Raw genomic sequence first — 15,999 nt, 5'->3', positions numbered from 1 at the left:
GTTTGGACTAGCAACACCAGCAGGCAGTAGTAGGTTTAACACAATACAGAGCTGCTTCACAAAACAGCCAGTCATCAAGTGAATCTCGAAATAACTGACTTCGGACACCTACGTTGTACGACCGCACACACGAACTGACATTGTGGTACTTTGGTACTATTATGTTCTGCACTTGTCTTAAAGACATATGTAATTCTCAATCATTGTAGTTTATCACTAAAAAAACATGGCTACAGTTTAACTCATAACATACATGGTGCCAACCAGACAACACAAACTATCTTAACCCAGATAATGCCAAACTAGCCATACAAACTATCTCAACCTAAATACATATGTTGCTAGCTGAGTAAATAGCATAATGGTAATTAGGGATAACAGTGGGTTTCAGTAGAGACAAGATTTTATGGTTTTGGTTTGTTTTGATAATGAAATTAGACTAAATTTGATGTTAATGTTTTCATTTTTATACTTACTCCACCAAAATAGTAGTACTATATATATGCTGCATTTATAATAAATTGGTCTACAACAGATACATTCAGAACAATAAAAAAAAATTACAGAGAATTTGTGGTTTATAGAGATGCACAATAAAAAAAAAAACAGTAAATTAATTTTTCTAATGCTCCATGCACTTTGATACAATTTTTTTTTGTCCATAAATAACGACATTCCTTGCATTTTTTTTTTTTTTTTATGATTTCAATTAAGTTTTGTTAAAATGCTAGTTATTTCATTATATAACTTGCATTTCTGTGTTCTGCGGTGCTTTGGCATGATTTTTGGTGTTAATATCGGTTTTATCGCAATTCACCGTATAATCTTGTCCCTAGGTTTAAGTTCCAACACATTTCCCATGTTCTGAAGCCAGGATCCAGACGTGAAAGCATAACTCAAGACACGAGACTGTCACTCGCACTGACCTTGGGGTGAGGTCCATGTTCTTGATGACTCCATTATCACTGTGCAGCGTGATCTTCATGTAGCCTTGAACCCAGGACTCCGCGCGGGGCGGCTTGGCCAGGTCCAGCGTGACCTTGTAGTGGTGACCTTCCAGATTATATAAGTTCACATCAGCATTACGCACAGCAACAGCAACCCTAGTGGTTTCAGAGTACCTATACTTTTTCACACTTCATTACCATTTTTTAACCCACAAGACAACAGAAAATTTAAAAATTTCATACCTGTACAAAAATGCTAGTACAGACCAAAAAGAGGGAGGACAAGTAAAATAAAGTTATTATAGCTTAAAAAACTTTTAGTCAGTCACACACTAAAATCCAGATGACCCTTGTTACCAAGTGAAACATATGTGTCTCGTTAAAACAAAACCAAAAATAGCCCACACTCGAGGGGTTTAGTAGTAATTGACGAGTTCCACTATCCACCTCTTCTCTCAATCATCAGATCAGCTCGATGGTACCAAATTACTGTATTGTCATCCGGATTACATGTACTTGCATAGTTTCAAATTGATACAATTAGAAGTAGGTAAAAATCAACCACCAAGATTTGTTTACATAGTTACAAGTGAAGTTAATAAAAATGTGTTGCACAAAATGAAGAGTCTGTGAGTATTCAAAAACTTTGAATTAAAATTGAAAAATTTGATTTTTTACTAATAGTTACTGTAACAGCCAAAGAAAGTTTGTGTGTAAGTAACTTCGCAACAAATTATTGACTGTGTTTTGTGTGGTTCATGTTTTGGTGACGCTATTTCCTTTATTATTTAAATGCACATAAAGTGGGATTCATTCATAAATAATTTAAATGATAAAGAGCTATTATGTATAATTTATGTAGATGTTGTTGATTTGTTTTTTGCAACAAATAATACTAGGTGAAACAGAAAAACCGGGAACCTGGTTTCAGCAGGATGGTGCCACATCGCACGCTGCAAGGCAGTCAATTGCAGCTGTGCCAAGAATGGTTTGGTAATCGTGTCATATCAGGTTTGGCTCCAAGATCAGATTTATCGGTTTGTGAATTTTTTCCTGTGGGGCACCTCAAGATTTGTGTCCACACGACTCGGCTGTCACTGGATGAATTGAAACAACGAACTGAAGACAAAATTCATGTAATCCCAGCTTAGATGTTGCAGCGATCATTGGGGAACCTGAACAACAGATTACAAGAATGTATACGTAGACAAAGATGCCATCTACAGGACATAATTTTCAGAAATTTATAATGAGGATTATTGTTCCTTAAAAGGCAAGTTGTAATGGTTCAATTACTGTCAATAAAATATTGTGTTGTTACATATATTATTTTTTTATTTGTTTGCCAAAAGTTCCCTTCTGTGTGACCTTGTATGTGATTATGATTATACAACTAGTTAAGATACTTTTATTTTTAAAGTATATAAAAAGTTGTATCAACAAAAATGTTTTAAACTAAAATTTTAATGGTTTAAGAATTTTTTTTTTGACGCCACTACTATGGTTCCATATAATGTTTATCCAGTATGCATTTCTCTTTATTATTTTTTTTACTATATTTTGCATCAAGTTTTCTTGGAATCAAGTGAAGTGTAAAAAATAAGTTTTAATGTATATTTATTTGAATTTGATTTGGAAAACTTTCAATGTTCTTGATTAGTTAGATATTAAATTTAATATGATTTTTCATACGCCTATTAAACAGACAGTGGGCATTAAATGTGTGAATGGATGAGTGTTTAACACTGCCATTGACAGAGCGGTGTGAAAATGCAACGGTCAAGAAAGGACACTACTCGGAGACAATCGTCTGGCTCACTTGCGATGGGCCTTTGAGTTTTCAAGAGAATGTATGTAAGGACATATTGGGCACTCAAATCTTTAGTGTCTGAAATATGTTGTATCCTAAGGGAAAAAAACTAAATGAGAAATATTTGAGAAATTTAGAAATTCAAACACTAGTGACTGTGTAATTGACAAGAACTGCATTACATATTTATCCATAAAGAAGCACCAAAGACAAGTTTGTATCTGCTACCAGCTTAGCACTTGAGTTTCATTTTTTAACACAAAAATAAATTGTTTGTATTGATAAAATTAATATGTAAATATTCTTTTTCATTAAAAAAAAAAATTATAAATTGAAATATTTCAAAACTTAAATTTCTGTGTTTTGGCTCATAATTAATTTATCTCTGAATTGAAATCTCAATTCTGATTTGAGGGACTCTTTTAAGAATCGAATTCAAGAAAAATTGGTTATTAACCCTCGTTAAGATATATTCATAGCAAAACAGACTGTAAAGTAACATACTATCAACCAGGGGTTCAAATCTGTAGGATTTACACGGGGGACCCTGCTTAAATTCTCTCAGGAGGGGAGGGGGAGCAGCCAGAGGGTGAGTTTTAAACGATACAAGTCATCCATAGATAGGGTGCTTGTATGTTGTAATCTGCACACATTTTGGCTAATATGCATGCAATAAGGAAAAGACTTTAAATGATTTACAGAAATTTTCCATTAAACATAGTGATTACGTTTATCATGTTTCGGCAAGTGCGAGCAGGCCCCCAGTGAGGTTTCAGCCCCCCATCCCTGGGATCTACGTGCATGTCGACACAGCACAGCACAGCCTTTGAATATACGTATATACTGTATAGAAGTCGCGAGTGGATAGGATTTACTCTACGTTTTTCAGGAGCGTATGATGAGCAGCTTGGGAACTTCACCGCTGCAGTGCGCTGCCGTAACGCCCTGTATCGTCTTAGGTTGTTATTTGCACGTTAGAGCGCAGTACTGTCGCCCGCTGTCATTCCCCGCACCCCCGCACCCATCATTCACTGCAGCTCAAGGTCGTTCAACGGGAGGGGGAAGGGGTGTTTGAAGAGTTCGACACTTGTCCGCTAGGGACCACCACAAGTCGATGCCCTAGAGATGTGTGACGATTGCGGCGGTGAATTAACCAACTACCTCAAAACCGTATTAGAAATTTTAACCTGGGCTGGCGACTTCTATACAGTATATATATATTCAAAGGCACAGCACAGCACAGCACAGCACAGCTCACTCACGGCAGAAGGGGTAGTCCTTGCCCGTGCTGAAGTAGTACTTGCTGCCGACGGGCAGCTGCGTGGTCACCGCGGCCGCCTGGTCGGCGTGCAGGCCCATCAGGGCGCACGCGGTAGAGTTCTCCCGGCAGGAGAAGCAGCGTCCCTGCACAGGTCCCCCGGCACGCCATCACACCCCTGTCCGTGCCCGCCAAGCGGCTCGTGGCCGTCTGCGCTGATTCACGGCAAACTGCTCCGGTACTCACCGACGTGTTTTCGACAGCTAAAATTCAAGACTGCAGCTTTGTAATGAGCAGGGACGTAACTAAATGGGGACAGATGGGACTTGTGCCCCAGGCACAGCATTTTAAGGTTGGGGGGGGGGGGGGGGGGGGCGGAAGCCCTTTAACTGGCAAAGTATTTTTTGCTATAGATATTTACCTGAATACTGTAGTGTTAAAACACAAAAAAAAAAACTTGGAGGGCAGATGAGGAGATTATATATATAAATACATGTATATAGTCAAATAGGTACTTAAAAAACTGCTATTCTTTGTGTACTTACCAACTTGCAATGTATTAAAAATTAAATGACTGCAAATAAATCTATTGTCGTCTAATCTGAATTAAAAATATTCGGGAAAAAAGGGATTAATCTGCCGTGGCGATACGAGGTGCAGAGAGAGGTTTTGGTTTTGGTTGGTTTTTAAAAATGAAAAGGAGATGCTAAGATGGGTTCTGGCCCCGAGTGGAAACTAGTCTTGTTACGTCCCTGGTGATGAGCAACATTTATAGGATAAACTGAATATTTTGAAATGAAATGTGAAATAGTTTTAATAACTCAACAGATCTACAAACAATTAAAACAAAATATAATAACATAACAATTTTATAAAGAGAGAGTGTAAGTTTGTTTGTAAGAAGTAAAAACAAAAACCAATTCCGAAATTCTTTTTAAAGCTTAATATTTCTAAGTGGATAAAGAATGTATTTTATTTAAAAAAATAAATATATGTTTCCATAATATTTAACTGTTCTACTGTACTACTTTTTAAAAGATTTAAGACAGAAAAATAATAAAAGCAAAGGTTTAGAAACTACCTACAAAAAGACATATGTACCATCATTTGGGAAGAATACGTAATTTGTAGCCTTTTTTTTCCCTCCAACCTAAACTGAACCAAAGCAATAGCATCAATTTTGGTTTAGTTGAATCTTCACATAGTTAATTCACATTATCCTGGGATATTTGTACTAACCATCCATTCAGTTTACCCTTGAAACAAATTACTCAACACTGTAACTCCTATGTAATTTCTAATTCCTGGAATACGCTTTGTACCAACGAGGTTCCGCTGAGCGCACAAAGCGACCGGGAGGGACCGGCGTACCTGCATGAAGTGCTGGAAGGAGTCGCAGCGGTGCGCCACGTACGGGCACCTGGTGTTGATGGAGTCGATGAACAGCTTGATGGCCCGGATGTGGTTGCACGCCACCAGCACCCGGCTCGCCTCCTCTATGCCCTCCCGGATCAGCGTGAGGGGCAGCGGGGTCTCCGTCAGGTCACAGCCGGGCTGCTCCTTGCCGTTGTTGGGGTAGAAGTCGATGTGCCCGCATGGCTGACTCATGCCGTACCCTGCGGCCGGGGGAACCCACCGGCGGGTCAGATCCCGGCTCCCGGGAAGACCCTCCTTCATTTACGGCCAGAGAGACCGCACGGCCACCCATCATAAGTCGGAATGTGAGACCTTTGAATATATATACTGTATAGAAGTCGCGAGTGGATAGGATTTACTCTACGTTTTTCAGGAGCGTATTATGAGCAGCTTGGGAACTTCACCGCTGCAGGGCGCTGCCGCAACGCCCTGTATCGTCTTAGGTTGTTATTTACACGTTAGAGCGCAACACTGTCACCCGCTGTCATTCCCCGCACCCCCCATCTATCATTCACTGCAGCTCAAGGTCCTTCAACGGGAGGGGGAAGGGGTGTTTGAAGAGTTCGACACTTCTCCGTTAGGGACCACCACAAGTCGATGCCCTAGAGATGGTGGCGATTGCGGCCGTGAATTAACCAACTACCTCAAACCGTATTAGAAATTTTAACCTGGGCTGGCGACTTCTATACAGTATATATATTCAAAGGTGAGACATAACTTTCTTCAAATGACCACCACTTCAAGGTTCGTATGTGAACTGAGTCCGGCACATACAGGTTTAGTGTCAGCTTGGCCACAGAGAGCTTACTCGAGACACTCGGTTACGAATTACATTATTTCTTATTATCATAACTCATTAGATAATGCTAGTTGTATTTAAGAAGCAGACTTTCCAATTTCTACACATGATGTGTGAATCTCAAAATTAAAAAACTCACAAAGGGTTTTTTTTTTTTTTGCAATTATAAATTTGCAAACTATGCTACTTCCAATAGCAATAATAATTTGCCACTTAATGTTTAAATACACAAAGAATTAGAGTTTTTAGGATAGCAATATTTATAATAATTAAATTAATGTTTTGGTTGTATTTGGTACGCAAATAATAAGAAAAAAACTGTTAGGAATAATTTATTTAGTGCATTTATGGAAAATTTTATCATTCCATTGTATAATAATTAATAATCCACACTAGTAAAGAATATTGAATGTGTTTAGTTCAGTTCCATTATTAACTGGTGGTCAGTAACTCATGCCAATTATTAATCCTAAATTTTATCCCATATGCTGCATTGTAATACAGGCTTTCCTTTTACCTTGAGTGTGTGCTATGTTGGCTTGCAGTAATAGCAGATTTAACATATGTTATTTCTGAGACTAAATGTGATAGCTTTTTTCCACCAGACATGTGGAACGATATCACACGCAGGAATGCAGGAGGGTGTAAAGGCGTAGGCCTGCAGCTGCCGTACCCAGCAGGAAGATGGACTTCCCGTCGGTGTGAATGACGTCGACGAAGCTGGCGTCGGAAGGGTCCAGGCGCACGATGCTCGGCATGCCCTGGAAGTACGGCTCGGCGGGGTCCAGGCCCGTGATCCGGCCGAGCCCGTCGATCCTCTCGCCCGCGTACGCCGCCGTGTGCGCGCCCAGGCTGTGGCCGATCATGTGCACGTCTCCCGGGTCCAGCCCCATGTTGTCCTGCGCAAGAGCGGGTGCCTCAGTCTCACCGATCAGAGCGGGCGCTTCCGTCTCACCAGTCAGAGCAGGCGCTTCCGTCTCACCAGTCTCGCACTCGCTCTTGGAACGAGCACTTCCACTTGGGAAGAACGAACATTAAATGGATTGTGGTTTTATACTTTAAATGTTTTAAGTTTGTTTTAAATTTCAGATTAACAAGCTACAGGTACCAACCAATTATGGAGATGCAAAAAAAACTACATATTCTCAGCAAGCATAAAAACCTTCAGTTTCTTAAAATGTCCAAAAGAAGTGTAGATATTTCAAGAACATGATTAATTTTATTCTACTAAAAGATATTTTGAACTTATCCATGCATAAGATTAAGTACCTTTGTGTATACTTAGAAACAAACAAGAATTATATGGATGTAGCCTACTGCGTAGTACTTCACACGCAAAATAAATGCAATCTCTCATATTCATTCCCACGCGTATTAATTTTCGCAGTCTCTCATTCATGCGCACTTGCTCGCACTACTTTATTTCCAAGTGACTTTCCTGAGACATTCTCAGGGGTAACTTGCAACAATTTAGACTTTCAAGACCAGAAATAGTCATTCTGAAGTCAATGAGGTGTCTTAGTTATGATCTACAACACAATGCATGGAAAAAAGGGAAGGAAATGATATGATCTATGCCAAGTGACAACCCTAAACATTTACGTGGAGTGGTTGCGAGGCAGCAGTGGGAAATAAAAATCAGAATGGCTGGATTGGATTCTACCCCGCATCCTACCGGATGAGAGCAGGAACATCGAGAAAAACCAAAGGCCCAGGGGCAAATAATTTTGTCGGGCCTCCTCTTCATCAGGGGCACATAAAAAGGGGAATGAGGGATATATTCTTCCTCCTGCCCCCTGATAGCCTAAAAAGATAATCCATCATTTCCAATAACAAATAGAAATAATTTAAAAGCAAACAGCGGGAAATGAAATTCTGTGTATGATCCTGCTCCCCGTAACCTAATGTACAACTTTTCAAACTCCATAATTAAAACAACAAAAAAATAACGACTCAGTATGAGTTACATGGCCATAACTATAAATGTTATCTGCGTGTATCATATACCTAACTTGTAAGGTTTGCAATAAATTAGATCAATAGACATGTATTTTCAACCTATCAGAAAAAATTTAGAAACTCGAACGGGTCCAGGGGTTTCGGCCCCTCTCGGCGGCCCTGGGTGAGAGGCCTGTAGCAGATATTGCAGTAGGACAATAAAGGAAACTCAGGCATTTTAACATGGCGAATGCTGGCGACACACAACTGCAGCGATACTAGCGGCTCAACCTAAAGTACGCCCGCCAAATTCAAATTCCTTTGTATGTATTACAATGGGCGATATTTCCAGCACAGATTTTGTTTCGTCCTTCGAAATATTGTCATCATAGAGTAATGAATGTGATACTTACATTTGTATTAAAAAACAGTGTATTCCTAATTGAAACAAGTTTTCACAATATACAAAAATATAATGACTTAACTTTAAACATGATGACAGGAGGACAAATATCATCCAACTATTAACGACATTAAATACAGAACTTTAAACTTGAATTTTAGTAAATTGTTTTATTTCGTAAATAATTTCGGGAGACGTGATAAAATAGCTAATTTCCCAGAATAGGTAACCAATTTTAACTTCGAAAACTACTTCGAGCAGTTAGAAACATCGTAATTTTTGCAACCGAACATTGAAAGAACTTTTCCAGACATAATAAATAACTACAACTAGAGAAAACTTGGGAAAAAAATGTACATTATAAACAGCTAAACGTGCTCATGCCGTAGGGCCAGCGCCTGCTTCTAGCACGACATGTCTCTCGTGGTCACCTGCAGGTAGTTGACGAGGTGTGCTATCTCCAGCCCCACGAGTCGCGTGTTGGCGGTCGCCTGCGTGTACAGGGGCAGCGAGCCGCCCGCCCAGTCCACCACCACCACGTTCCAGTCGGCGGCCTTGAGCAGCTCCCGCCGCATGTCCTGCAACAACACCCTCCGGCTGTCGGCGACCCTCGCGTCTCGCTCTGCGACTAGCTCTCGCCAGCAAACATGTTCTTTACACAGGGCCGGTGCAAGGTAAATTGGCGCCCTAGGCGAAAAACCTTAATGCTAAGTAACTTTACAACATGGCCAAAACATCCATCCGCTGGAAGGAAGCTGTGCCCAGACACCGGGTACATGATATGAATTGCTTCTAAACCAGATTTGGGTTTTAGTAAGTAATGCATTAGGGTGTGCAAATATAGTTTTTTTTTGTTTTGAGACCCACACCCATCCCAAAACACCTTCATATTTATCGTATTTTCATATAGCTACAAGTCTGAAAGTGACGGAACAATGCTGAACCTACTTACACAGCGCCTTTTCTTGCATGTTCTTCTGACCAGACATAAAAAGTTGGTTTTGAATCAGGTAGGTACATAATTCAACAACACACAAGGCGTAAAACTCAAACTGACGGGAGTAGTATGCCTCTTGAATAGGCAATTCTGGCAGAAACAAAGTTTTACTCTATAATGTACACCTTCTTTCATGATCTTATAAAAAAGCATTAGCACAAAGTTTGTGAATTCTTTTTTGTGTCATATACTCAACCTTGGTTCGTGATTCCTGGGCAGTTTTTATTAGATGTTTTAACTTTTGACGATAACTGCAGACATCAGATGCAGATGACCTGAATCCAATGTCTAATTTTGAAAACTCTCTTTTAAACAGATATCATGGGACTTTCAGGCTGTCATCCTCTTGGGCTTCGTTGCATATCTTGCACAGTATATTTATGTTTACGTTTTAACTGAGAGAAATTACCTATTTTAGATTTTTTCCTGTAGTAATGGCTTTCTTTTCCTCTTAACGTTTTGATAAATTCTGAAACAGGCAAGGCCTTTTGCTGCATTTTTATGAGACTTTCCGTCTCCACGTATTTTTTCATAAAGATGCTCGCCTTTAGTTTTGGCCTGAAAGATATTTCTTAGTATAGTAAGTTTCACACACATTACTTGCATGAAAAGCTTCTTGCACACAGGCAACATTTTTTCGTTGAACGTATTAAGGCGATATTTAGTCGAAACAGAATTGGCTGTTATTGCGTGTGGCCAATGGTTTGCGCTATTTTACTGGGAGAACATCAATAAAACTGGAAATGAAGTTATCCTGAGCTACTTTATCCGACACTAAAAATTTGTTCCTTAAGTACTTTCAATCATTAGGTGAAAACTTATTGCACTTAAAAGTGCAAGGGTTTTAAGTGTTGAAGCCTTTGGGTTGCAAGTACTTCTATCTCTTTTCATCTATCGATCTATCCTCTTTCTTCCTTTAATTTATCTTTTTATGGTGCCTTCGTTGCACGCACCAACAGTCACTAAATTGTCTTCAATGTCACTAATTTTCAGTTTTAATAAAAATAATTAACTATTAAACACAAAACACATTTTATAACTAACATAACAACAGTTATATCAAACGTAACCTGCAAACAAGAGAGCAACAGAGGATCATGGGAACTTGAGCTAGCTCTTTTGAATGTCATTGCTGCGGGATAAAACTTCTTTTAAAATAAATTTCAATTTTGGAATGGTTACATACATGGGATTAAATTTTTTTCGAAAGTTTTGAGTGATAACATTAGTTTATTATGTCCAATCCCCACACAAAAATACCCTCAGCTCACTTTTTGTCACCTCCTCATATTATAATAATTCCACCGTATTTTTGTAGTTGTCCTGTCATATACAAAATAGTTTAAAACAATCTTCTCAGCTAAAATTCAGCAATGCCAATATAACACTTCTAGGTAGCTAATAGCTAAATTTTTTTGCATGAAAGTTAAGTAGTAAAGAATACTGTATATTGTAATCTTGGAAAATTTTAATTTGTTTGTCGGGCAAACACTCAGTAGAAACTTCAAAAAATGTGGAACGCTTCACGATTTTGCGTGTCATCCTTGCGCAGGGGCCATGCTAATCTTCTCTGTATCGTTCCAATTTTAGTATATGTACCGCCGAAGCGAGTACGAACAGTAGGGCAACAAAGTTGGTATATATAGACGGATAATAATTTTCGAAACATCATTGAACTAAAATGTGTAGTTATTAAATTTATTATAAATTTAATATACAAGAACAATAAATTGTATTTAATAATTTACTAAATTACAATATATATTCAAATTTATATACTAAGGTAACAAACGCATGTAATTATTTAGATACAATAATATAAGTAACCTTTTACATTTTAACATGTTTCATTTTGCTTGCAGCTACGTAGTTGTTTAATTCTCCAATAGGTAGCATGCGTGATCACATATAGTAGAGAATGCTCAATAAATATAGACACCATGTTGGTTTCAGTTAAAAGGTTTGAAAGCTTACTGTAAAATATGGAAAAAATTATATTATGTGCCTATTTGGTTTAATTTATTTCAAAAACTTACAAAATACTTCATATTATAACCAGTATAATTACTCCCACCCAAACATAAACCGTTCGTCGTGTAATTTACGAATCGCCTATCATCAAATATCGGGAATGCTTGATGATATTAACAGAAAGTAGTTTTCCATGATTCTGGATGAGAGATGACTGGGTGTAAAAATTTCATTGATAAAACGCAACAGCATTACAATTTAGTGAATAATTTTCTTTGCCAAAATTTAAACTGCAATACTTGACGAAATTATTTTGTAACCAAAATAATACCAAGATCACAAACTATATTGCACACAACGAACCTGTATTTACATATGCAACGGACAAATTTAGTGCCTAGTTTGTAAGTTCTTTTTTACCTTTATTCCTTCTTCAGTTTTAGGTGCTGCTGGAAGCCGGATGGGTGGAGAATATAGCCACCCAACACCAGATGCGCTTGCATAGTTGGTTAACAAAATCCACTTCCGAACAAAGTATGAAAGGAGACTACACGACCAAGTTCCCAAACCCCGCATGGTAGACTCTTTTCTATTCTGACCAACTAGTCACTCAAATCCCCTGTATCCTGTATTCTCCTACGATATTAATGCGTGTCCTAGCATGACTGCGCCCTGTTTTTTTTTTTCATGTGGCTATTCAGATATTACCTGGTCCCAACTTAACATAGCTTTAATCTAGTTTTTAAGATAGGTGAATAAGTCATGGCTTCAATTGCTACCATGGCTGGACAATCTTCAAACAAAGCACACGATGAATGTGACCCTTCCCGGCATTGCTAATTCCAGCATGACTAGGGGTAGATCTTCGTCCTGACTTCAGCCTTTGAATATATATACTGTATAGAAGTCGCGAGTGGATAGGATTTACTCTACGTTTTTCAGAAGCGTATGAGAGCAGCTTGGGAACTTCACCTGCCGTAACGCCCTGTATCGTCTTAGTTGTTATTTACACGTTAGAGGGCAGCACTGTCGCCCGCTGTCATTCCCACGCACCCCCCACCTATCATTCACTGCAGCTCAAGTACGTTCAACGGGAGGGGGAAGGGGTGTTTGAAGAGTTCGACACTTGTCCGCTAGGGACCACCACAAGTCGATGCCCTAGAGATGGTGGCGATTGCGGCGGTGAATTAACCAACTACCTCAAAACCGTATTAGAAATCTTAACCTGGGCTGGCGACTTCTATACAGTATATATATTCAAAGCTTCAGCCTTCAGCGGTAGACTTGGCCTGAGATGCACATACATCCCTGCCTAACACTGACCCTTATACAAAAAAGAACACTTAATTTTAGATAGGTTAGGCAAAATTTGCATGTAATTTTTTCTGTGTACTGCTACACAGGGACGTAGACAGGGGGGGGGGGGGGGTTAGGGGTTCCAACCCCCCCCCCCCCACCCCCCTTAGCACTAAATATTTATTTAAATTTCTTATTCATCACTCAAACAAATTTCATATTAAAAATTAATAAAAATTTTACCATTACAATATTTAAATTTAAGTACCGAAAACTGCTAAAACAGCACTATTTTACACCTTAAAAACCAAATTTTCCCGGGGGAGGACCCCCGGACCCCCCGCTTTAATACGGGGGGGGGGGGGGGGGTCCATGCTTCTTAACACCCCCCATACACAAATCCTGGCTACGCCACTGCTGCTACACAAAGAGCTTTTAAATTTTCTAACTGACACAGTATGAAATTTACTTTACCTTCACCCAATTGCTGAGTGGAGTGTCGATGAAGCCATGAATTATGAATTTGGTCTTCTTCTTGGGATCGAAATGAGATTTCCTGATAGTATGATCATTCTGGACCCTTAATACTTGGCCCTAGAACAGTTAATCATTCCATTCTATTTTTTGCAAATACATGCGGGTAAACATGTCATTAACACACATATATCAAAGTCTGAGGAATTAATAAGATAATTTGTAGTCGTAATGACTAGAGTGTTGTTATAAATACTGTAGGTAAAGAATAAATGCAATCAAATTTTAAAAAAAATTAAATAAATACTCCAAATCAATATTAATGTTAAAAAGTACCTATATACAATTAATTATTTAATTTAGTACAATAATCGAGATGAATTAAAATTAATAATGGAATTTTTTATAATGTAAATAAATTATACACATTATTGGAATATTTATATAAATATATAAATGCACATTGAAAAGTTTATAAACACAATTTTATCACTAATATTCACAATAAATAGATGTTTATTTATATGAATCAGTATTCAATATCAGTCACTAAAGTATAAGATTAAAGCCTATGTGTAATATTTATTTGTATGTAGCTTTTTTTTCATGCGTGAAAAATTTCGTTGCTTGGTTCACGCGCATCGTAAACATTCAATCTAATATTTTTTTTTTTTTCATAATGCACCCAAAGAAGAATAACTTCATAGATAGTTTATATATATAGTTTATATATATATATATATCCCATCGCAAACGTGCCGGGTTCGATTCCTGGCCGAATCGGGCTCAGTGGCGATTCCGTGCATCGAGGTTTCCTCGCGGAGCTCCCGCCACTTCATTCCCATCTCGCTGCCGCACTCATCGCTTGTAACGACCTCGATGTCGCCGGCACGCTGGGCAACAAGCGGCAGCAACGCTACTTCCTGCAACTGGCTGCAAATGCCGCACCGCTCACACTCGTTCCGGGGCCGGCGCCGCGGCGGCGCGATTTCGCAACGGGAAGCCTTCTTTTCGCTGACGAGAGAGCGAAACGTCCGATCGTGCATCTTCGGTTTTTTTTTTCCATTGTAAATAAATATGGAGGTGTTGTTAAAAGGAAAGACCATAAACAAGGCAACGGTATTTATTTGTAATTATTTTTAGATGAAAATACCTAATTGAAGAAACGTACTTCGTGGATTTGTTTATTTTTTTATACCGTATAAAATCTAGGAAGTCTTTATTCTCGGGACGCCCCATATTCCCTTGCAATTTTACGCAACTTGTAATTTTCAGGTAAGGACATGATAACTAATGGTCAATTAGGTTAGGTTATCTACATATATAATACTTTATAAATACTTTAAAACATTGTGGACGTTTGATTTGGTTAGGATAGCTACATTAAAGATGCTGTGAAATAATGTAAACGGTTTCCTAGCGCTGGATAGCTACATATTAAAAAGTTATTTGCTAAGCAAGCATAAAATGATTTTACAGTATTTTTAATGTAGCTATACTTACCTAATATAACCAACCATCCACTAAACAGTCTGTGTGGTTTTTTTTATACTGGAGAGAAAAAACGCGCGCGTAAAAATAAAAAAACATCCAGGGGGTAGGCGCTCCCGATCGGTCAACTTCGGAAAGGCTCGGCATTTGCAGCCAGTTGTAGGAAGTAGCGTCGGTGGTCGTCTCTCGGGGCGTGCGCATCTCTCTCGCGGGCTGTTGGCTGGGAGTTCCCTGCGCCCTATTGGGTATACCGAAGGCTGGCAGTGCGTGTTGGTTTTGTGTGCGTGCTGGGGGCGGCCTAGCAGCGCCAACTGCTACCGACCGCGTCCCGCGGGTGGCGGATACGGGATCCCAGCCCGAGAGTTGCAATCTCGCTGGGGTGGCTGCGAATAACCAATAGCAGTCCGCGGACCAATGGCCGGCCTGTGGAGTCGTTATTACGGCTGTCGGGGTGAAAGGTAGCCTGAATGTAGCTCGGCGCGTGGCAGGAAGCAGCTTCGTCGGCGAAGGCACCGCAGGGGAGCTCGATGTGCTGCAAAAATGCGAAGTGTAGACGAACTGCGGGCTGGAACTTGCGGAGCTGTGAACTGCTGCGCGCGCAACGGAATTGAAATGCATCGGAACTCTGAAGGAAGACATCAGGAACCTTCAGCTGGGGCTGCTGTAGGTGTGGCAGCAGTAGCCTCGAGCGGCGCGACCTTCAACCGTCTCGGGGATTTTGGGTGGCGAGGTTGGTTCCCTCCCCCCACCCTGGCTTGAAAAGTACTGCTGTTGACCTGAAGAAGGAAGATGAAGATGGCGCAACGTCAGGCTGCCTTTCGCACCGAGAGCCAGCAGTTCGAGCCGGTTTACTGGCTCGTCTGCCCGCTTCTGTCTTAACTGTGGCTGCCTGGGCAGCTGTGGCTGGGCTGACGTGAAGTCGCCCGCCCCTGGGGGCGCATGCGCCCCTGGCTAATAATAACCCAGGAGCTCCCAACTTAAATGCGGGCCGCAAGGCCCAAGCACCCAACTCCACCAAGGTTGATTTTTCAGCCCCTCCAACTCTTCTTACCTGGACCCTTCTTCCTCTTGTCCAGTAGTTACCTGCTTGCTTAATGCATGTCAATTGATCCCCGCATGAACCGGCCCAGGGTTTTCCCTGTGTCTATGCAGGTTTTACCTGGGCCACACTTAGCTAGCTTTTAAGCTAGGCGACCAAT

At 40.0% G+C, this 15,999-nt stretch overlaps 1 protein-coding gene and 1 non-coding gene across 2 annotated transcripts in view; both read right to left on the bottom strand.

Moving 5' to 3' along the window:
* The window catches only part of LOC134535032 (pancreatic triacylglycerol lipase-like), a 73,213-nt gene that overhangs the window by 8,424 nt on the left and 48,790 nt on the right, over positions 1 to 15,999 (bottom strand). Inside the window, exons 4-9 of the mRNA XM_063373864.1 lie at positions 13,310 to 13,429; positions 9,003 to 9,149; positions 6,904 to 7,129; positions 5,387 to 5,631; positions 4,020 to 4,161; positions 927 to 1,053 (exon numbers count right to left, since the gene is read on the bottom strand). Coding sequence (XP_063229934.1) covers positions 927 to 1,053; positions 4,020 to 4,161; positions 5,387 to 5,631; positions 6,904 to 7,129; positions 9,003 to 9,149; positions 13,310 to 13,429 — 1,007 coding nt within the window. The remainder of the gene's footprint in view (positions 1 to 926; positions 1,054 to 4,019; positions 4,162 to 5,386; positions 5,632 to 6,903; positions 7,130 to 9,002; positions 9,150 to 13,309; positions 13,430 to 15,999) is intronic.
* Positions 11,076 to 11,182, bottom strand: LOC134535593 (U6 spliceosomal RNA). The gene has a single exon (XR_010075658.1). It is a non-coding gene; the product is annotated as a U6 spliceosomal RNA (small nuclear RNA).

This window comes from Bacillus rossius, chromosome 8 (genome assembly GCF_032445375.1).
Source record: "Bacillus rossius redtenbacheri isolate Brsri chromosome 8, Brsri_v3, whole genome shotgun sequence".
In the NCBI taxonomy this organism is placed as follows: domain Eukaryota; kingdom Metazoa; phylum Arthropoda; class Insecta; order Phasmatodea; family Bacillidae; genus Bacillus; species Bacillus rossius.
Note: the sequence above shows the minus strand (reverse complement) of the source record. Positions and strands in the feature narration are given on the sequence as shown.